The 24,156-nt window shown below is 36.7% G+C and overlaps 1 protein-coding gene across 1 annotated transcript in view; it reads left to right on the forward strand.

Annotated features, from left to right (window-relative positions):
* Positions 1-24,156, forward strand: part of GPM6A (glycoprotein M6A) — a 121,072-nt gene that overhangs the window by 73,792 nt on the left and 23,124 nt on the right. The window contains exons 2-3 of the mRNA XM_068187035.1: positions 9,335-9,527; positions 21,524-21,680. Of these exons, the coding sequence (XP_068043136.1) occupies positions 9,335-9,527; positions 21,524-21,680 (350 nt within the window). The remainder of the gene's footprint in view (positions 1-9,334; positions 9,528-21,523; positions 21,681-24,156) is intronic.

The following is a 24,156-nucleotide window of genomic DNA, read 5'->3' on the forward strand; positions in this document are numbered from 1 at the left end:
AGTGAATCTGCATGTTTCATGATGGGGCTGTGAAACTGTATTTGAGTTGATTGGCCATGAAAGCTGTGTGACAAGTGGTACAAATTTAGATGTGAAGAAAATGCATGCCTAGCCAGGCATGGAAGACACAGAAGATTTTGTTATTTTGTTTTCCGTTTCAAGTTTATGTCGTTCTCTGGCATTTTACTTGGACTCTGCTGTCCTGTCTTCTAATATTAGATAGAAAACTCTTTAAGAAAAGTAATTTAAGAAAAAATGTTATTAAAATGTATGTTTTTCAGAGGTACTTGTTCCCATCTGAGAGGTAATTATCTGTGATTAATCAGTAATTCTTTGGAGATGTAGTTGTCTCCAATTAATCATTTAGGTGTTCCAGCTGCAAATGAGTTGGAAAGGATGAAAAAAAAACCACCAGAATATCCTTCTGTAATTTCTATGTTTGCTTCTTATATATTTTTAATATTGATTTTCTTCATGTTAATATCTGGGGTGAATGAGTTTTCTTAACCATTTATGTAAAAGGCAGTAGAACAACAGCATTCTGAAACTGGTTCTGATATCACTGATTTAACTTTCACAGACAGAAGTGGCATGAGATATAAGTCCTGAATATTTTTTTCTTTTAAATATACTACTCAGAGTATTTTATTTGTTAGTTATATGTCCTGATCTACAATGAGGAGAAAGAGTTCACATATCATTAACACATGAACAAAGACTTTATTGTGGTGATGCAATTTGTGTGCATAAATACATTTAAATCACAGGGAAAATTTCTTCTTCTGCTCGATATCTAGTTTTTTTGCCTTTTTAATGTAGAGATTGTATAAACAGAAAGTCAACTTATTTTTGGTTGATGCAATTGAAGATAGAATATTTACACCCAAACCCCAGAAACTAGAAGAGATTTGCACAGATTTGTTTGCATAAGGAAGTTTAGAGATCTATAACAAGAATATTTCTGGTGTAGACAGTAATAATTGTACTAAGAGGAACAAAGAGATATTTGTCTATGAAATGTTTGTTGACTGGAAATGGATTAATGTAGTGCAACATTAATGTGTTGTGTTTTGATAGCTGAATACAGACAGTATTTTGAGTTTTATTTATCTGCATAAAATAAAATTTCTTGTCTTGTCATCTTCTATGTATTTCATGATTAAATTTTCTCTATGGAATGATTTTAATAGAGAAAAACAGAACAGTACAGACCTTCATGTTGAAAACTACAAAAAAGGAAGTGTTTTCAATTACTTCCTGCAGTTTTGGTAAAGACATATGGCCCCAGAAGATTTGGATTTTTACCTGAAGGAAAAATATTGGTATAAGTAAGCAAAATAAGAACAGTAGATGCTGAATTATGTAGCACAAGCTTATTGTGCAGAGTGAACAGTTTGAAAAGTACTGAAAAGTGTATTTGGAGACGAGAACAAATATCAAAGGAGCATAGAATCTTTTTCATCTTTCCTAGTAATTATTTCTGTGACTGTATGTGTTAAATGCCTTGTGAAGAGGGTGTTGGGAGAGGTGAATGACTGCCTGTCTCGCACAGACATACACACATATCTCATAGCTGAGTCACACTCTGTGCTGGTGATTCAGTATCACTCTGCAGGTTAAAATAGCATTTCTATTATTCTGGGATTAAACAGCCATTTGCACATTCTGAACAGTTGAAAGAAAAGAATTGGAGCAGATATTACCTATAGCATATTACCTTGTGTGGTGTATGAATGATGTGTAATATCCATTTAAAGATCATAGTGCTGATTCACTGGTTTTCTTTAGTTTTGAGTTGCTTTGACAGCACTGAAAACTCTGGAGTTACTCATGAAGTAAGCAGTGAGAAAGGTAGTAGGGCTATAGAAGACTGACATAAATGAGCAAGGCTTTGACAATATATGATTATTTGAAAATTTCACGTGGTTGAATTAATTTTTCCCAGTATTTTCTTATGAATGAAAAGATCTTGAATTGGTGAAATATACCAATAAAAGCTTTCCTCAAAGGCTTATAAACATGAACAGTTTTAATGCTAGTGATGAATAGAAGCACTTCTTCACAAACTATAAATTTGTTTCAGTTATTTTACAAATTTTGAAGTGATGGGGGAAAAGAACTGATTTATTTCTTTATTAAATTTTTCCTTGGATTGTACATTATTACATCTATAATTTATACTCTTTTTACTTTGTTATGCTATTTACTATACTTTTACACTGTTTCACTATAAGAAAGCTCAAGTAACATCACTGGCTGTGGGTTTTGATGACATCCAAATTTGTGATATCTGAGTGTGTGCTCAACCCTCACTGGACCTAGAAAGTGAGGTGCAGCAGCTTCAGGAGGTAATGCACAGCCAGCTGTTCCCAGAAAACAGTGCACACAACTCTTCCACTTCATCTTTCTCAGCAGGGGAAAAAGAAATCTTTACAAAATCTCTCTTCCTCTTCCCTGCACGAAGCTATTGTAATATTAAGAAACACTCCCTAAAGTCCATGTGTCCCTGAAAATATTTAGGTTTATATTATTTTTTCATCTTTGACTTTACAAGCCCTCGTACATTATTCCTGTTACTACCCTATTGTCATCTCTCCCCTTCTTTTTTACTTTCTCATATAATGTCAATAGATATACAGTGGTATTAGTTTTCTGAGGCCTTTCCTATGGATATTCTCAGTTCAGTCAGAGAGAAAAAGAAAGGTTTCTAACCAGGCTGGGCCTGGGAAAGAGTTAGAAAGGAATGTAAATAATTCTCTATCTCTCTTTTTCCCTCTGACTGAACTGAGAATACCCATATTTCCTGCTGTTATTCTGTGCTGAAAATGGCAATGGGTTATTTGTGATAAACTCTGATGTCAAGTAACTATGTATTGTCCTGCAGTTCTTGTTCAATGAACTTATTTCAAATATATACTTAGGATTTTTGCCTTTAATATAAAGATTTTCCATCAAATTATTTTTTTTCTAGTATTTGTATAGACTTTTAAACACTGAAGAATTAATCACAGTTGGGTAATCTTAGAAAACAGGACCAAAGAAGTTTCAAGAGATTCCTGCAGTTATCTGCATGCAGAATTATTCCAAAAACATTTATACATTTTTCTAGTCTGTTCCTAAGATCTTGCAGTGATGAAACGTGCAGAGTCCCTGGGTGTAAAACCCCTATAGTCTGTCACTGAAGAAAGACACATCCAGCCCTGGACATCGAAAGCCTTGTGCTGCTGAAGGGGAGAGCTGCCTGCTGCCAGTGCAGGAGAATGGCAGGAACTGCAAGGACAATCTGTTCTTCACCCAGTAATATATGGGCTCAGAAATGGGGGTGGGAGGGAGATGGAATGCTCTCACCAAAAAGCCTGGAAGGTGTTACACCCGTGGTAGTGTGTGGTGAATGCTCCAGGTGGGTGACTTAGCAAGACTTTGGCAGCAGTTTAAATGTATGGATTTGCACATTTTACCTCTGGTATTTCACAGTTGGCTCTGATACAGTAAGTTGGCATTAAACAAAAGTAGTCTCAAGCTATAACTTTCTCTTTTTATACAACTAGCATACATAATTGGGTATTATTTTGTCTTTTATATATTTAGTATATTCAATGTTTAGTATACTATATTTTTTTCCCAGAAGCTATCCAGCCATTTGAATACTGCTTTCCATAATATTTCTTACATTTACAAAATAGCTAGGCATTTCTATTTGGGTAAAATGTGTACATATTTGAAAACGGCTTAAACTGCTCAGGAAATCTTGTCTATAAATTTATAGATATATATAAATGCTAAACATATATATATATGACTAATATTTGTTTATTAAAAGCAGTAAATGAAGGTTTTAACAGACAGAGGAAATTATTACTTGGCTTATCTATGCTAAAGGAAATAGAAATATACCAGATTAAAGGACAAAATATGAAATTACATAGAGAAGCTACATTTGAGACTTAAACATAATGAAAGCAGACACACTGTCTTTAAAGAATGGCTTTTGTCTTTTAATATATCTCTGGTATTATGATTAGCATAGCATAAAGTCATTGGAACAAGTTAAAATATATTGAATCATACCTGTTGAACATCTTATAAGTAATTTTTAATTGGTCTTTGTCTGTATAAATATTTAAAAGTCTATATGGCATTGTGAGCCATTCAGGAGCAGGAGGTGGAGCTTCCTTCGTTCTCGAGTGACTCATTATAAAAGACCTCAGGGGAGTGTGGCGACCTGGAGCAGGCAAACAGGAGCAGGCAAACAGGGTCGCAGCAGTTCACGCAGGCAGGGCAAGCAGGCAAGGTTGCAGGTGCCTGCTAGTCAGGTGAGGTGTTTTCATTGGTTGCTTGATTTCAGGCTTTCTCCTAGTAATGGTTTTAACCCAGTCAAAATCTGTGGTTGGTACAAATGTATGTGACCAAGTGGAGCCCTTCAAAAAGGATGCATCTTTACAAATCCATTTGTGTGTGGAGTGTTTAAGCTTATCAATGGCTTCAGGGGGTGTTGTGGAGGAGGCCTGCCTATGCTGTGAACAGGTGAACCACCACCTTTCGCTAGTTGCCGAGCTTAGGGAGGAAGTTGAAAGATTAAGGAGTATCAGGGATAGTGAAAGGGAAATAGACTGGTGGAATTCAGCCCTCACATCTTTAAGGGAGGCCCACCAAGAGTCGGAGGACTCCTATGCCTCTCACTCCCAGGCTATAGAGGGGCACCTGGTAGATGAAGGGGAGTAGAAATGCATCCCTGCTCAGGGAAGTAATAACAAAAATCCCTCCTGCCCCCCATCCCCTAGCCAGGTGCTACTTCAGAATAGGTATGAGGCCCTGGATCTAGAGAGCCAGCCAGATGATTTAGAAGAAAATGATATGCCCAGTGAGCCTCCCAATTATGACTCATATAAAAAACTGATTACCACCTCTAACATCAAGAAGAAAAGAAGGGTAATCGTAGTGGGTGATTCCCTTCTGAGGGGAACAGAGGGCCCCATATGTCGACCGGACCCATCCCACAGGGAAGTCTGCTGCCTCCCTGGGACTCAGGTATAAAATATCACTGAGAGACTTCCCAAGCTGATTCAGTCCTCTGATTATTACCCACTGCTAATACTCTAGGCTGGCAGTGATGAAATTGAAAGGAGTAGTGTTAAGGTGCTTAAAAGGGAGTTTAGGGCACTGGGTCAAGTGGTTGATAGGACAGGTGCACTGGTAGTGTTCTGCTCAATCCCCTTGGTGGCAGAAAAAAACGATGAAAGAAATAGGACAACTCGCATCATTAACAAATGGCTCAAGGGTTGGTGTCATTGGCAAAATTTCAGATTCTTTGATCATGGGGCAACTTTTACAGCGCCTGCTCTACTGGAATCAGATGGGATACATCTCTCTGTTAAGGGCAGAAGGTTTTTAGCTCATGATCTGGCAGACCTTGTTGAGAGGGCTTTAAACTAGGTCTGAAGGGGGAAGGGGATGCATCTGGGCTGTCTGGAAGCAGGCCCAAGGATGGCAAGACTCTGTTAGGGGAGAAATCAGTGGCACAGCTGAGGTGCATGTATACCAATGCACGTAGCATGGGCAACAAACAGGAAGAGCTGGAGGCCATGGTGCAACAACAGAACTATGATGTAGTGGCCATCACAGAAACATGATGGGATGACTCACATAGTTGGAGCACTGCACTAGGTGGCTACAAGCTCTTCAGAAGAGACAGAAAAGGGAGAAGAGGTGGAGGGGTGGCCCTTAGGTAAGTTTTGGATGTCATAGGTATTGAAACGAATGATGATGAAGTTGAGTCCCTATGGGTAAGAATTAAGGGGAAGGCCAACAAGGCTGACATTCTGCTGGGAGTCTGCTATCATCCACCCAGCCAGGATAAAGCGGTGGACAGCTTATTCTATAAGCAACTGAACAATGTTTCAGGATCATCAGCCCTTGTTCTTGTAGGTGACTTCAACCTACCAGATATCTGCTGGGAACTTAATACAGAGGAAAAGCAGCAGTCTAGAAAGCTTTTAGAGTGTGTGGTGGATAACGTTTTGTCACAACTGGTGGGCCAGCTCACCAGGGGAGGGACTATGTTGGACATGTTGCTCACAAATAGAGATGGGCTGGTGGGTGATGTGGAGGTTGGAGGCTGCTTGGGGCACAGTGATCATGAAATAATAGAATTCTTGATAATTGGTGAAATAAGGAGGAATATCAATAAGATCTCTACATTGGACTTCCGGAGGGCAGACTTTGGCCTGTTTAGGAGACTTATTCAGAGAGTTCCTTGGGAAACAGCCCTTGAAAACAAAGGAGTCCAGGAGAGATGGGCAAGCTTCAAAGCAGACATCTTGAAGGCACAAGAACAGACTGTCCCTGTGTGCTGAAAGATGAGTCGACGAGGCGAGCGGCCAGTCTGGATGAGCGATGGGGTTTTGAAAGAACTTAGAAATAAAAAAAAAGATGTATCATCTTTTTAAGGAGGGACTGCTTTCTCAGGAAGTATTTAAGGGAGCTGCTAGGGCATGTAGAAAAAAAATTAAGGAAGCCAGAGTTCAGTTTGAACTTAACTTGGCAACTTCTGTTAAAAATAATAATGTAAAAAGTTTTTACAAATATATTAATAGTAAAAGGAAGGATATAACCAACCTTTGTTCCTTACTGGATGAGGCAGGCAACCTAGTAATTAAAGATGAGGAAAAGGCAGAAACGCTTAATGCCTTCTTCTCCTGTCTTTAGTGGTAAGACAGCTTGTCCTCAAGACAACTCTCTTCAGGGGTTGGTAGGAGGTGCCAGGGAGCAGAATGGTCCTCTTGTTATCCAAGAAAAGGCAGTCAGAGAACTGCTGGGGCACCTGGATATTTATAAATCAATGGGACCAGATGGGATCCACCCTAGGGTGATGAGGGAGCTGGCAGGTGAGCTTGTGAAGCTGCTCTCCATCATTTATCAAGAGTCCTGGCTCACTGGTGAGGTTCCAGATGATTGGAAATTGGCCGATGTTACACCCATTTATAAAAAAGGTAGGAAGGGGGATCCTGGTAATTATAGGCCAGTTAGCCTGACCTCAGTACCTGGTAAGATAATGGAGCAGTTCATACTGAGTGCTATCACACAGCACTTACAGGATGGCCAGGGTATCAGACCCAGCCAGCATGGGTTTACAAAGGGTAGGTCATGTCTGACCAACCTAGTCTCCTTCTATGACCAGGTGACCCATTTGGTGGATTCAGGAAAGGCTGTGGATGTTGTCTATTTAGACTTCAGCAAGGCCTTTGACACTGTCTCCCACAGCATACTGCTGGAGAAGCTGGCAGCCCATCGCTTGGACAGGAGCACTCTGTGCTGGGTTAGGAACTGGCTGGATAGCTGGGCCCAGAGAGTGGTGATGAATGGTGCTGCATCCAGCTGCCAGCCAGTCACCAGTGGTATCCCTCAGGAGTCTGAACTGGGACCAGTTCTATTTAATGTTTTTATAGACGACATGGATGAGAGCATTGAGTCCTTCATTAGTAAATTTACAGACGACACTAAGCTGGGAGCTTGTGTTGATCTGTTGGATGGAAGGAGGGTTCTGCAGAGAGACTTAGATCAGTTGGATGGATGGGCAGAGTCCAACAGCATGAAGTTTAATAAGTCAAAGTGCCGAGTTCTACGTTTTGGCCACAAAAATCCCCTACAATGTTACAAACTGGGGACAGTGTGGCTGGACAGTGTTCAGGTGGAAAGGGGCCCCGGGGTGCTGGTCAACAGCCGGTTGAATATGAGCCAGCAATGTGCCTTGGTGGCCAAAAAGGCCAATGGCATCCTGGCCTGCACTAGGAATTGTGTGACCAGCAGGAACAGGGAGGTCATTCTTCCCCTGTACTCGGTGCTGGTGAGACCCCATCTTGAGTGCTGCATCCAGTTCTGGGCCCTTCAGTTTGGGAATGACGTTGAGACGCTTGAGCATGTCCAGAGGGCAACAAGGCTGATGAGGGGCTTGGAACACAAGCCCTATGAGGAAGGTTTGAAGGAGCTGGGGTTGTTTAGCCTGGAGAAGAGGAGACTTAGAGGTGACCTTATTCTCTCTACAACTTCCTGAAGGGAGGCTGTAGACAGGTGGGGGTCTGTCTCTTCCTCCAGGCAGCAACTGACAGAACCAGAGGACACAGTCTCAAGCTATGTCAGGGAAGGTATAGGTTGAATATTAGGAAAAAAGTTTTCACCAAAAGAATAATAAAGTACTGGAATTGTCTTCCCAGGGAGGTGGTAGAATCACCATCTCTGTATGTGTTTAAAAAAAGACTGGACATGGCACTTGGTGCTACAGTCTAATTGAGGTGTTAGGGCATAGGTTGGACTTGATGATCTTAGAGGTCTCTTCCAATCTGATTATTCTGTGATTCTGTGATATACTTCACTTTGTTTTCTCTCCAGGTCCTTTTTGCTTTAAACTGGTTTTGCTTAGGAGAAAACACAACTTCTGGTTACTGAGTCAATGCCTGTTTGTCTTCTCTCAGCCAGTGCTTCCCACCTTCCCTGTCCCTTCAGAAGGCAATAGGAAGGGTTCCAGGGGTGTAATAGGTCTTATGGGATTGATGAGATTTGGAAGAGTCAGAGATACTGCATTCATGAAACTAGGCAGGGTAGTGCCAGAAACTTGATCACACATACTAAAGAAATGGATTTTTTTGTGGAACTGGGCATTATTTTAGACACCGTGATGGCGGGACAAGAAGCTGACCTTTTATAACTCAACAGCAATTACCTTCATTTAAGAACCATCGCATAGAGTGAAATATATTGAGAAAAAATTCAACTATATATTTTTTTTTAATTCTTTGCTCTTTGGTGGATGTCTTTATTCTTGTGAGGTATTTGAGTGATGCACAAGGAATTCGTGTTGCGAGCAGGAGCAATTCTGTTGTCAGAAGTGCATGTCCAAAAAATTGGAATAAACCTATGATGATGCAAGTAACTGGACTGATTTTTTTTTTTTTGATGTGGTTTTCCTGTTATTGAGAATCGTCCTCAGTAATCTGACAGGTGACCAGCAGGAATTGTGAATATAGATATAACCTAGGACTGACATTGTAACCTGCTCTGAATAAAAACAAGAAGCACTGCAAGGAACTAACTGTTTAACCTTTCATGTTAATCAGATGGCATGTCTACATTTAATAGGTCAAGTAGCAACTGAGAAAATTCAGAAGTTGGATTAACCTTTCACAGGTTTTCTGACAGTCTGGGTTGTTTTACTTGACCTACATTCTCTTTGGCCGACAGTCTTTAATTTTCAGAAGCGTTTCTCACGAATAAAACATTCTTTTACCTTTTTTGATATAATTTAGTAGCAGATAACCTTTTTTTTTTTCCTTTCTTGTAGGATGCTTCGAGTGTTGCATCAAATGCCTGGGAGGCATTCCCTACGCATCTTTGATTGCTACCATCCTGCTCTATGCTGGAGTTGCACTGTTCTGTGGCTGTGGACATGAAGCACTTTCAGGAACCGTCAACATTCTGCAAACCTACTTTGAGATGACAAGATCTGCAGGAGATGTTATTGATGCCTTCACCCTGTAAGTTCTTTTTACTTGTTTCCTTTTAAAACTGCTGAAAAATTCCACAAGGGATATAAATTTGACTCAAGAAAATATATTTTTTTGTGAAAATCATAAAGAAAATGGTTTGGATAAGCTTAGCAGATAGAATTTTGACCAAGCTGATATTTTTAGTATTCACAAGCAATCTGTAATACTATTAAATATCCCACAGCTTTAATTAATTTATTACTAAAATTTACTTCATATAATATAAAAAAATCTGTTCCATGCATCCTTGCATTTAAAAAAAGGCAAACAAACAAACAAACAAACAAACCCTGTAGCCACAAAACTATAAATAGATAAAGCAGACTTGTTCAACAAGTATAAGTTCTGGGAATAAACACAGTAAAGAAGTAACCAAGGAGTTGCGCAGAACCCTGAGACCTGAAATATCAAATTTCTGTTGCCTCTGTTTTTTCTAGATTTAAGCTGTTTTGAAGGTTTCATGCTTTGCTATTCCTGAAAAACTATATCTGGAAGACCTTTGTTTTGCTGAGCATCAACTTCTCTTTGTTAAATACATTACATTTTAAAAAATAGTTTATTGTATGTTGAAATTAAATGAAATGTTTTATTGTATCTTTAAAATTGTCTCTTAAAAATATTATTTTCTTAGATATTTGAAATTCAAATTCTTACTTAGCTGCTAATGGTTATAATTAAAACTGAAGCCTATCCTTAAATTTCATGAATATTTTCCATTGAAGTGATTTGATCATCAAAAACATTGACCTCTTCTGATGGATAGTTCTACAACAATCATCTCAGGGCTTAGCAGTGATCAAAAAAACCAAGTACCAACAAGTGGAAAAATCAAATTGAAACAGAGAACATACTTATGCCACTATATAAGTCCATTTTAATTTATATCATAAATATTGTATACAATGTTGGTTCCTCAAAGAACGGAAAGAAAGGATGATTTTAGAACAGGAGGTACATGGTTAAAAATTGAGGACAGGAGAATTCTTCAGTCTAGAAAAGGGGTAATTAAGAACTGTTGCATGAGTGGTCTGTCAATTCACAGTATATAAGACTGTGCAAATGCAAGATTGTTTTGTCTTTCTATTTCAGTATAAAAAGTTTGAGGTGTCAGAGGAAAGTAGTGGGCACCAGATTCAGCAGGAGCAAGTTCTTCAATTTTTTCATAGGAAAACTAGAAATCTCTTTGCATATTATGGATGCCAGAAGTTTTTAAGGCTTCAAGGGAAGACTGGATAATAATGGAAAACAAACCCATCCATTTCTAATGATACACAGACTTATCCAGCTCAGGAAGTCACAAAGGCTAGACTAGTGTTGGAAGTTATCCTGTTGACTTGCTTGCTCTTACTCTTTCCTTTTATTCATTGTTTGACATACAAAAATGAACAAGATAAATGTATATTTGATCTGACTGGGTACCACTGTTTGCAAGAGAGCTAGAAATGGAATCTGAAATTTCTTAACTTCTCTTAGGGTATGTTATCAACATCCTTTCCAAAGCTTCTCTGAAAATTTTAAGTGTACTCACTGTGGGATTAGTAGTCAGAAGGGAGCATGAACCAGATAAGTCTGTCACTGCTGCACCAAATTAAAATTTCTTCTTTGGATCAAGGAATTTTTATGTCCTTGTAAAATAATATGTTGGCTTAAGGGGAAGATGTATCTTCTGCTTTGCCTTTTTGGATTGTCATTTAGAATGATGAGTCTGGCTTGACTTGGTGGCTAAGGTTCATTGTTCTCCTGAATGAAAGATCAGTCATTTTATTAGGCTCTAATTTATTTTATTAGTCTCTAGGAAGCTGTTAGTGCAGAACAACCACAAATCAATGCTTTCTCTTCATAGCATGTTTTTCAGCTTCTCTCTGTCACATACTAAAGTGAAAGTATCAGTCAGGGAATATAGTCCAAATGCATATAATTCACCATAAAAGGTTAAGGAATTGTAATTTTTTCCCCTGGTATTTGTTTTTCTTAGCTAATAGCTTTTGGATCTGTTTGTTTTCTTTGTTTACTTAAAGAGATATTAAACCCAGTTCTTTCTTTGGCAGACCTATTGTAAAATGAAATTTGATTTTATTCAGTTGTGAAAGGTATATCTAAACTTATGTCTTAAAGGCAGGAGGAGAAATATATTGATTAAAAGCAGATAAGCAATTGCTTTGAACTGGGCAAACTGTGTTACTCACAAAGAAATTTGCACATGTGAATTTTCTACCTATTTAAGTAGATATTACACTGCTTTTAAAATAATTTTGTAGGGAGAATAAATCCTTGATATTTTCTCACAAGTATTGATTAACCATTGGCAGTACAAAAACTCTATAATAATTATACTTTTGAAAGACTAAAAACCAGAAAGAAGAATATGTAAGTAGCAATGAATGCTGTAGTGCCTACATCCTTAAAACAATACATATTGAAATGGAAATAAAACCTAGGGTTTTTTAATTCTTCTGATTATAAATTATAAGAACTTCCAAAAAGTCTAGCAGTGTGCCATAGTCAACTGTACAATTAAAAGTTTATTTAACACATTTGGGCTCTTAATGCTTCTAGTACTGTGAAGTGTCTCGGGCTCGCCTGGAGTCTGTCCTTCTGTGATAAATGTGCCAGGCAGATGCTGCAGTGGAGTGAAGTGTGTTAGATTCTGTTTAATCATGCTTATGGTTTCTCTCTATATTTTTATTAGCATGTTGGGTTTCAAATGTCATTCAGCATAAAAATCAATCCCAATCTGAGAGCTAATCATGTAGGTGGCAAGAGATAAAGGCTGTTTTAACTTTTTGCATTGTGCAAATAACACAACTCAAGCCACCCTGTATCTTTTATCTCTGTCAATGCAGCTACTGGCTATAAATTAGAAGCAGCAGCAGAGCCCTGTAGGGAAAGTAGGGCATAATGAGGGCATAAACAAAATCTGAAACTCTCTCTAATGCCTAACATAAAACCCAAAACACCTAGATCCAACAACACCATTCAGAAACGCCCATATCAATGTCCCTGAAGGCATAAACATCCCTGACTACTTTGCCACCTACTTCCTGGCCTCTCCTAGGGCCTCCCCTCAGCCTTCCCATGGTCCAGGACCACATTTCAGTGAAGCCAGAGGGGTTCAGACCCTCACCTCAGACTCTCCTGGCCACGGGGTTGGGGCTGCTCTGGGCTGCCCACACTCCACATGATGCCTTGACACTTGGGGAGAGATTAATTACTTAAGAACCTGCAATAGGCAGCAAAGTTGGCTTGGGGCATTCAGCTCTCGGGGATTCAGCCAAAAGCAAGAGCCCTGCGGAATAAAAGAGGTGATCTGAGTGCTGGTCCTGCAGACTGGTCTCTCATTCCATCTCCCTGGATTACTGTCTGAATTCAAGGAGTCTCTAACAGCTGCATATCTGCATATCTGCTGTGGAAATATTGACTAGTAGTAAATATTTGTAATTTTAAAATTATAAGCAAGTTTTGTAGCTGTCATTAAATTCTAGTAATACCAGTCAGTTACACAGATTTTCTCAAATTTATGATTTTCTTTCCAAGTTACAATACAAAATGATCACGGTCAATAATTCCAAAGTTATGGAGGCAACATAGAGAGATGCTGGGTAGGGTAGAGTTAGTGCTCTTTCACTTGCTTGTTTTTAAGGGGAAAATACCACCCAAAATTCAGCCTGTAATAAGATGCAAAAACTAAAAATTTCTAAAAAAAGCCAATAATTTTTTTTTAAAGGATTTTGTCTCAAAGCACTGGATTATAGCATGACTTTAGTTTCTTCAGGGGAGAAAGGTAAAACAGTTGTTCTAAATACTTGAAAGCTACTATAAATCAAATGTGTTCAAATTCATGAGAACACATGTTGTATAGACAGGTATTCCTTATGGAGAGAACATACCTTCAAAAATCACATAGCTGAATGGTAGACTCCTCTCTCTTTAGACATTTTTAAACCCATGAACTTTTAACAAATTGGATGGCTATAAAGACATTTGGAATTATCAATGTGTGACCTTTTCATTGGGACTAACTTCTAATTACATTGCTTTCTGAATTACTTTTGGGAAGCTTCATTCCCTATAGTTCCAGACTTCTTCACTATCAACCATATCACTGTTCTAATGGTAGCTGTTTCCCTCTACCCACTCCTCCACCAAGTGAAGGAATGCCTGTTTGGGAATTTGCAGAAGTCATAGGCTTTTTTTTGGGATGTGAATACTTTCAGTGGCTGTAGAATAGTTATTTTACTTTGTGATCCAAAGAAAGCCTAAGAAAATACATGTGATGCTTTAAATTATCCTGAAAACTACTTTTATAATATTTAACTGCAAGAGGTGAATGTTTTATGTTGCTGACCTTGTCAGTTTAACAGCTCTGTAGATTTCACTAAAACTGAGCCATCTGCTTGAGGTGGATGTGGTTTTCAGTCATTCTCCTAATAACTTAATAAAATGCAGTGAACACTAAATAAAAAGGACCAGATATAACTAGATTTTCTTACTTAATCACTGATTCTAAGAACATAACAAAGTCAGCAGAAAGAGACATGATTATCAAGCATGCGTCGCATGAGCTGGATTTTTATATTTTTCTGGTGTTTGGAACAAATTCCAAAAGAAGATTTTAGAAAATCAGCAGCACAAGGTATGTTTTGTGTATTTCCCAACAGCATCTTTTTCCAGTTCTTTCTCTTTAGAACGCAAAGCCAGTTAGTGCCATCTGTCACATGTTTGTGATATATAGGCCATGGAACCAGGGAATCATGCTCTTAGAGCAGAAAATTAAGAAATCTCCCTGATAGTAACATTAAACCCATTTTCCTACTACAGTCAAAGCTAATTCAGGTCATTGTAAATTCACTTCCTTTAAACGTGTGAAACCAAATAGTAAACCAAATGAAGCTGCAATCTGTAATTCTGTTGTCATTGCGTTCTCTACAGGAAGTTGCATTGACACTGTATTGATGTCACCTTCCTAGGTCTAAAAATTTCCTTCCTTTCAGGATGTGAGACCTGTGTTTCAGGTACTGCTGTGGCCAAGTTTGATGCCTGCTGATGACCTTTCTGTTAGTGTATAGTCAGGGTTTATTAGACAGCATTGTTTTGTAATATACATATGTATGTACAACTTTTGAGTAAAACAAACAAAAAAAAAAGGCGCAGAATCTTTTCTATCTCCCCTCTTAGGGATAAAAACCGGTGTTTTGAGAGGTAGATAAATGGATGTTATGTGTTTTTTGTTTGTTGTTGTTGTTGTTGTTGACTTTGCTGCTATCAGAAGTTAAATGCTGGTAGCACTAAAATATTACTGTTATCATCAATCTTTCTATACTTATATTAGTGTAATACTGTGAAAGTTATTACAATGTGCCCCATAGTAAAGGACAGATGATATTAAATGTGATATTTATAAACATTTGCATTAGACTGTGTGATGATTCTGTTTAAGCCATCTACTTAATACACAATAGTAGTAATCTGGTTTTCCCTATACATTTTTGATCTCTTACAAAAGCATTCCTTAAATTTGAACATACATTATGTTTTAAATAATATTTGTATTATGGAAAACAAAACATATAAGGGTCTGCATCAAATAATTGCTAACTTATGCAGGCCTGTGCCATAGCATGTTTGGAAACAACAACTGAGATTGTGTAGAAGAATGAAGTTTTCTCTGCATGGAATATCCAACCTTGACTCATGTGTCCTCTTTGAGTATTATAATTTGGCAGGAACCACCAGAGAGAGAACAATGTCATTGAAGATTCGGGTTACTTAAGGAGAACAGTTTTTATTTCTTTGGAATAATTGAGTCACATATAAATAGCACCACTGAGAAAATACAGCATATTAAATATTAGATGAGGAACATAGGATTTTAGATCCGGTATCATTGGCAGATGCATCAAATCCAGCAGAAGATATCAGCACCTGAGAACATGACCTTTACAAGATTATACAGTGCTGAAAAGTCACATTTACCACCTACTCAACGATACTATGTAGTCCAGTCTTCTGTATTCTGCTAAATGCAATACCAGTGAGAACTTATGTAAGTAAAATTTAGGATTTGGCATTTACCTGCAAAGATGTAGTCCTCATTTTATGAAATTGAATAAGGAAATTCAGAGTACCATACGAGAATTCCAGAGGAATAATCTGGAAAATTCATAGCAGTGCATGAGAATACCAGCAGAGTGATCTTGCATAAAGAATTTATTGGTCTTCTTCTGTGCAAATACAGTCTCCTACTTTTTGGCAGACATCTGTATTATTTAGTACTGCGTTAAGTAGCTCTCCTTCCTGGTTGACTGGAATCTTAGATTAGCTATAATCACTTAGTGCCTTGTAATTTTCCCTTTCTCAATAGGTGGTTCATCTCCATGGAAATATCTTTTTCAACTGACTTTAATTCCCTTTAGCCTTAGCTCACTTTATAAACAGATAAAATGGAAAGCATATATTTATATGTAATATCCATATTTCTAAATATGCTTTATGTGCCATGTAAAACCAACTCTGTGTTCCACAGGATATCTAAAGAGGGTAAATTCACTATTATGATCCCAATCTGGGCATACAGTAACAGGCTGTCAGTCTTACACTGTCAGTATGTATTTTGTATTTCTCCAAGTTTATAGTTGTACTAACTAAACACTCACAAATCCTGTGATATACTTTTGCAACATCTTTTACACTTTACTGCTACAGAAGATTGCCTGGAAATTCAGTATCCATAGTGTACAACAACCATCATGTAACTCCACCAGAACGCCGCACAATACTCTGCACTAGTTCCAGTGGGGGTTTTGCCTTCTTCAGACAAAGAAGGCTACTGATCTCTTCTGTAATTAGCATCTCTAAAAAAATTTCTAAGTAGTTTTAGACAGAACAAAATTAGGTTATAAAAAAACCCCAAACATCTTGAGGAGAAGCCTTGTCTGCTGTTTCTACTAAAGATTCAGTATTTTGGACTCAAAGTTTTCATGATTTCATCATTTCCTGTTGAACTTTAGTTGAGCATTCTGTACTCCAGTTTTATTTTCTTCCCACCTGAAATTTAGAAGTTACACTCCCTATTAGCCTAATCTAGAAAAATTCCTCATAGACTTATGCTGAATTTTTTCTAGTATTTTAATTTTTTTTCCCTTCACTGTGAGAATATTTCAGTTTCTTTTACCTCATTTGGGCTTTTACTTGGCGGTTTTTGTCTTACTTTGCAGGTAGTACATGACGATAATAAATTCTTTTTTCTCCCTATTTGTTTTCCTCCTGAAGTTTGTCTTTGCTTGTCTCCTCCTTTTCCTAACAATTTCCCTCTGTTTTATAGTACCAGCTGTCTTCTTCGCTCAATCTATTTAAGTGAATAGTATCATGAACTGACACCAAGAAATTGTTCCCAGCTGGTTGCAGGCGAGCCTGAGCACATCTTTACGAAAGTTTCAAGGGCTTGGTTTCTGCATAGCCTAAACAGACCTTTTTGCTTGCAAGCATCCCCTTATATCTTGTCTGTCTTCTAAAAACACACTTGCAAAACTATTTCTGCAAGGTTGAGACAGCATGAGGGAGAGGCTGCTATCTCAGTTCTTAACACCCTCTTAGCATCAGTCCCTTAGGGGGCAAGAGGATCAGCATGGAGGCCAGCATTTGTGCTGGTTTACAGAGTAACAGAGGTTATTGTGTGTTCTAGATGTAAACACCAAGTACTCAAAATACCCTGTCATTGAAAGAGAAAAAAAATTTAAAAAGCCAAAAAATCCTCTAAAACAAGAGAAGCCCTTCTACGCCAGTGGTAACATTTGCATGTATTTCTCATCATTCTACATTTTCTATGCAGGCTGAAAAAAAAAAAATAAAGGCAGTTTTTCATTAGATGTTGTACTCTTGTAATCTTATTACCATGTCAGAACTTTGATTGCTTTGGTATTTTATTTTTATTTATTATGTTTGGGAGTTTTTCAGCTTGGAAATAGATGTAATTGCCTGAAACTACTTGCATTCAAAAAGTATAGGTACAATTCACTGGCAATCATGTTCTACTTAGCATCTGTTATATCTTAATATCATTGTCAATATTGGAGAAGTTATGTTATAAATTCTGGAATAGAAACACGAGACAGAATTATAAATTCAGGAAAACGAGTCCCACAGTAATATCTGGTATTCTGGTGGGTCGGCCAATGAAAACCTTTGGAATATTAGGCTTTTATCACTTGTTTAAGCTGAAGTGCACACATAATTTTTTAGAATATAATGTTTTTCTGGGCAGCATAAGAATCCTGTAACAGGGCAAACTAATGTAAACTTTAGCTGTTAATTACAACTAAATGTCTGTACTGCATTAATATATTAACCAACTTTAAAAAAATATCCCTAGCAAGTATGTAGATTGTTCCAAAACTATATTAAGACACTTTTCACAAAAAACCTGCTGAACATAGACAAGTTTGTTTAACAAATTATTTTATTTCTTGCTGATTTATTATAATTTTTAACACTTAAATTTGCCAAAACACCATGAAAATACACAGTAGGAAATCTGCAGCATTGGTCTGACTCACTAAGAATATTTTCACTCACGTCTGACTTGTCTCTGCTGGGATCATCTACTCGGTTCTCAGTTTCAACTTGTTCATTGAGAAGTTAGCATTGATGGCTTCCCTGAATACCTTCTGCCAGAAGAAGTGTTTTCTCTAGAGATATTTTGAATATGCTTCTTGTTGGATAGAATCCAGATTCAGACTAATGAATCAGGGGAGTGTAGTTATTATGGAATAATTAATGGCCTAGCAGCAGAGAAAGAACTAAAAATTGAAGGATCAGCTTGATTTAAACACAATCTAAAAACAGTAATGTTTTTTACACTTCTGAACATAGTGTTGTGAGGAAAGGCAGATCCATAATTCATGGAGAATATACCAGATTGAGACAAATATATGGCTCAGATTATTCTGTATTTTTTTAAAAAAAGCTTTTACTAACTTCAAGATGCTTTTCACAATTATTTTATGTTTAGATAATCATTCCTCTTATTCTACTCAGCAGCCTAGGTCAGAGTAGCTTTAATAATAATGTATATTTTTCCAATATAAAATAATTTTTTTTTGTAAAAGACTGTATATTTTTCCAATCTTGTCAGAAGAACAAAATTTTATCTTTATTGTTTTATCTCCTTCCTTTGCTCATTACCCACCTCTTTCCTTCCATTCCAGCTTACACAAGTGTAAGCCCTTCTTGTTCTCTTTCTTTGTCCTTATCCATCTTGCCCATTGGCTCACGTTCATCACCCCTTCTGCCATTCTCTTCTACCTCCCTGGTTGCTCTCATGCTCTGTCTGCAGCATTTGAGAATTTGCTGAAGCACAGATGGCAATTAATCTCCATGAGTTCATCCACAAAGAATCACATTTTATCTTAAAGAAAGGCAATCTATAAGGTCTGTCTTTTTTCTCTATTATAACTTAATGAGAAAATAAAAGTTTATGTGAACTGTATTAGATGCTGCAGAATAACTTAATAACAATGCTATCTTCAAAACTATATATATATATATATATATATATATATAAAGTTATTGTTGTAATACATTTTCTTTAAATACTGCAGACACTAAATGTAGCTGTACTGCAACACAATTCTATTTGGCTTTTAAAGAGGTAGTTGAGTGATTGTCTCATGATTTTCATTTATCTTTTTACTCTTTGCTGTACAGGAGATCCTTTTCCCTTGGAATAAGTCTAGTATTTCATGCCATGTAGTCTGATGAATAGAGATTTTGTGACCTCTCTGTAACAAGTGGATGAGTAGGAAATCGATTTCTATATTTGGCTACTGCTGGGCTATATATATTTTTTCCTTTTGTGAAAAGAAGGCTTAAGTGAAAGTTATTCCTGTAGATGCACATAAGGCTAAGGAAAAAGCAGAGATCTCTTAGTACACTTTTTGACACAAGCAGCTCAGTGGGAGACTCAGCACAGATGGTTTAAAGGGCTGTTGTAAGGACTGAAATAGTCTCTGGACTTCTCAAAAGTCCTAATCTCTTTAGGGCAATGAGAGCTTGTAACTGAGCACATTGAGGTCTGAGGGGAGCTGCTGCTGGCAGAACTCCCAGACTTCAAACACTGATGAAGGTCAAAATTGTTTAAAGTATATGATATAGGAATTGGAAGAGTTTTTATGGGATAACCACAAAGTTGCTGTCTATTTGTTTTGTAACGTTTTTTTAAATCACTATTGACAACATAGGCTTAAAACACAGTTTCGTTGTTAAAAAAAAAGTGTTATAATGGCTGATTTACTGTCAAATCAGGGAAATGGGATTTTTGCAATGTAATCAGAATTGTATATATTAAAATAATAATCTCATACCATCTACAGTGTTAATTTTTTTCACCCTTTTGAATTGTTCAAGTATCTATTCCATGCAGAAATTGACCCTAGTTTTCATTTGAGTATGAGACAAAAAGCAATGTAAAAAAAGGAAAAAGGCTAGAAGTGCTTTGGTATTACAGTGTTAGGGAAAAACATAACCTCTCTGATTTCCAGAAGCATTCATTTCTAGTACTTCTCCCGTCTCTAGTTATGTCAAAAGTTTAACTGCATTTTTATTGCATTTTTTGATGTAGACCTGAACCTGATTTTGAATCTTTTGAAAACCATTCAAGCTCAAAGATATTTTAACAGGTTTTTGAGCTTTTTTATTGTATTATACTTGTAAAATGTGTATTGTGAGTTGTCTTTTGAGTGATGATGGAAAGTGTACTCCTAAGGAATTGTTATCACAAAATATTTTCTTTCATAAAAATAAAAATATGAATCATTGTCTTGAGAAAACATCCAGTATGTGTAATGGCATGTCAAAATTCATCTGGCAGTTTCTAATGGGTCTCAGCCTTATTTTTTGTCTTTCTTTCTTTTTTTTTTGCTTTCTTGACCTGGAGAAGAAGATTGGAATTTAATACTATCTTAAATCTGCATATTATCATTTTATAAAGAGTTCCACAGCTTCTTCCTTGTCACATCAACAAACTGGAAATTTACTGTGGCTAGTTTTTTTTAGAGAAGTTAAAGTAGAAAACTTTGAAATCTGCTGATCTAAGGCTATAGTCAGTAGGAATGCTTCCAAGTTTAGACAACAGAGCAGCGAGGTTCTATCAAAAATCTTGTCCCAAAAGCTGGTCATGAGAAATTTTTAAGAGGCACAGTCTCCTTGAGCCAATGTTGAACTTACAGACAGTGCTGGGCAGAACAACCACACAACCCAGATAATCTTCTCTATAGTGAACTGAACCTTCTAGGACCCTGCACGTCACACTGCAAGCCATCCCTCCGTTACTTCAGCTGTGTGTCTGTGAAATGATGTTTTAAAACCTCATTATAGAAGAATTCCAGATCTGACCTCATTACTTCTGGAATAAAATGTTTCTGGTTTGAAGTAAGGAACCTCTTTTGATGACTTCATTATTCTGTGTCAAACAATTTTTCCACTGGAGAATAAGTGGGAGAATAACAATGAGAAGCTAGCACAGACTGACATTGCAGCTTGAGAACTACTTGTATGTGTAGAAAGTTTTATTGACAATTGTAACTAAATATCTCCTAGGTGCTGGATAGAATGTGTGAGTTAGGAGATATGTCAGACTTTTGTTTCCTTTTCCTTTTCTTTTTTTTTCTTTTCTACTTCATTTAGAGGAAAAAAACTGAAAAGTAACTTACTTTTAAATTCATGTGAGAATTTTTGCTGTCTTACCTAAACAGATCCATTTTTACATTTAATTGGATTAAATGACCCAGTGTTTCTTATAGGAACACTATTTTATTTCAAAGTTCATTCCTGTCCTCAGCTTCACCTGCCATTATGGCACATCAGCACTTACACTGACTCCAGTCAGTCATAAAGTTGGAGACTCAGGGGGTCTGATTATCTCACCCTGAAATTTCAGAGTCAGCTTTAAATATTTATGCAGATAATTAATTTTTGTCGTTCCTATACAGGATTGACATCTTCAAGTACGTGATATATGGTGTAGCAGCTGCATTCTTTGTATATGGCATTCTGCTGATGGTGGAGGGATTCTTTACAACTGGTGCCATCAAGGATCTCTATGGAGATTTCAAAATCACCACTTGTGGCAGATGTGTGAGTGCCTGGGTAAGTGGCTAAGAAAGCTTTTGTACTTATGACAAATTCAATATGCTCTGAATATATTTTTAGTGCCTTGTGATGTTTATTTTTTGGTTTTGTTTTTCTTTAATATTTTGTGATACCTCAGTTCAGTGTTTAAAAATTACAGCAAAGGAGATCAGAGTGTTTTAAATATTCTCTGTATTGGTTAAACGCGAAGTAATTCTTGCTACTCAGGAGCAATGAATTCCACCAGCTGAGTGAGAAAGCTCGTTACCTCAGCAACACAAGCTGTACTGAGAAGGACTAAAACTGTAAGGCTTCCAGCTCTACTGGGAATTAAATATTTTCCTTACTAATATCTTCAGTTCTTTTAGGAATCTTGGCTGTTCTTCTTTGGAACAAACGGAGACCTGTTATCGGGTTCTATTTTGTTTCTAAATGGCAAACAGGTCATTATTTATTCCTGTGTTAATCTCTGGTTTGGAGAGACCATTTACTTATGATCCTGGAAAACTTGGATTCAAAAATTCTGATTTGCAGTAGGACTTAAATGGAAGTTTATCATACTAAAATTGCTGACTGTTTCAGCTGGAATTATTTTAAAATTTCTGTTCAGTGTCAGGTAAGTAACTAATTTTTTTTGGTATTTGACTGTTCTGCATCAAAGCTAAGAGGCCTGTGTACTTGGTAGCTGTTGGAGTTGGAAATTTCTGAAAACAGAGTCTGCATGAAAACCTCATCTTTTGTGATCAATACTAAATGAATAAATACAGCTAAATAGATCTGGGTGTTAAAGTACACTTATTGTTTATGCTATATTAATGATAAATAACATAAATAGTAGGCAGGGTTGGGTTTCCCACTGTACTCTGCTACATCTGTCAACACTTAATTAAGTGGAATGCAATCTAAACAAATATAAGCAGTAGACACTTCCAGTCACACAAATACTATCAAAACTATTATTTTGGATATCCTGACATTAAAGGTTAAACTGGACACAGATGATCCGCATCTTATAATTTGGGGAATGCAGTCTGTATGTCATCTCTATGTAGATGTAACCTGCTCTACAGCAATCCTGTGGTTTTGTCTCCTTTTCTTTCATTCTTATCATCATTGTAAGATTTTGGCACTTTGATTAAGATTGCTTTAAAACCTTTAAATAAATATATAAAAAAAAAACTGAGAACATTTTAAATTAAGAGCACTCATTGCTTATGCCAACACAGCTTTCATCTTCAGAAAAGAAGTCTCTAATCTGTATTCACTGAGGACCTCCTAGGTTAGTTCCAATTCTGTATAGAGCAGCAAGTTTTGCAGAACACTATTTTTCTTCACAGCTCCCATTAATGCCTGTCCTCAGTATTGCAGCAGAGCAGTGCTACATCCTCTCACAGTTTTGATAACTAATTCAATAGTACATGTCTAGAAGAAAAGAACGGTTAAGCAGCTATTCCATGGTTAATATCACTGTAATTATTAGTGATCCATGACATTATTTCCTTCAACACTTCACTTTCCTCATCGGTAATTTGCAATGTTTGTGCTTCACATTGAGAAGCCCTTGGTTGATGCACATTGTGCAGCTAAGGTTAAGGCTGTATACTCTTTATGGCCACAAGTAAAATAATCAGCTAGTTTGAGTCAAATACCTTGTTGTCATTATTCTTTAAGTCAGTGGAAGTTTTTTCTTTTTCCTGGTGAAAAAACCCACAAACCTTCTGTTTGGTTGCTTGTCTCATTTTGATGATGTGTCAGTAAGAATTCTATACAAATGTCTGGAGTTATTTTGGATTATTCTGACTTTAATGCTTGTGCTCTAGAAAGTATATGTCAATTAAAACTTGATATCCTTTTGACTACGTTGATTTTCGTTGTCTCATATTTAAAATTCTTAAGGGAAAAATAACATATTAGATTTATATATATATATATATATATATATATATATATATATATATGCAATTACAAAATATTTCAATCCAGGAGAGAATTTATTCAGTTCCTTAACATATGCAATGAGATAAAAAAATAAGACCTAAGAACAACAAAAATAATAGTGGAGAGGTAAATGAAACCAAATCAGTATTGTGTGTCAAGGCCAGATTGTTCAATTGCTAAAATAGTGCTGTAATAAATTTTGTTCTGTACAGTTGCCAAAATGAGATAATGCTATTGAAAAGGGTTGGCTGATACTACAAGTTGGAAGAAAGCTTTCTTGTATACAGTTTTGAGCTAGTGATTTTGTAAATATTGTAAAATCTAAACTGCCAAAGATTAAACAGTTGGTTTCTTTTAGCAGTGCATTAATACTAACAGAAATGTACACATAGGATCTTTGTTGTTTTGAAAAATTAAAAGTATAAAAATGCCTCCACATCAAAAACACCTTTGCAAAAACTCCACTTGTGACTATGATTTCATATCAAATTTGTTGACGTCTTTCTAATTAGAAAATTAACATTTAACATTTCAGTTAAAGCCTAAAAATGAAGTC

Source organism: Anomalospiza imberbis, chromosome 4 (genome assembly GCF_031753505.1).
Source record: "Anomalospiza imberbis isolate Cuckoo-Finch-1a 21T00152 chromosome 4, ASM3175350v1, whole genome shotgun sequence".
NCBI lineage: Eukaryota > Metazoa > Chordata > Aves > Passeriformes > Viduidae > Anomalospiza > Anomalospiza imberbis.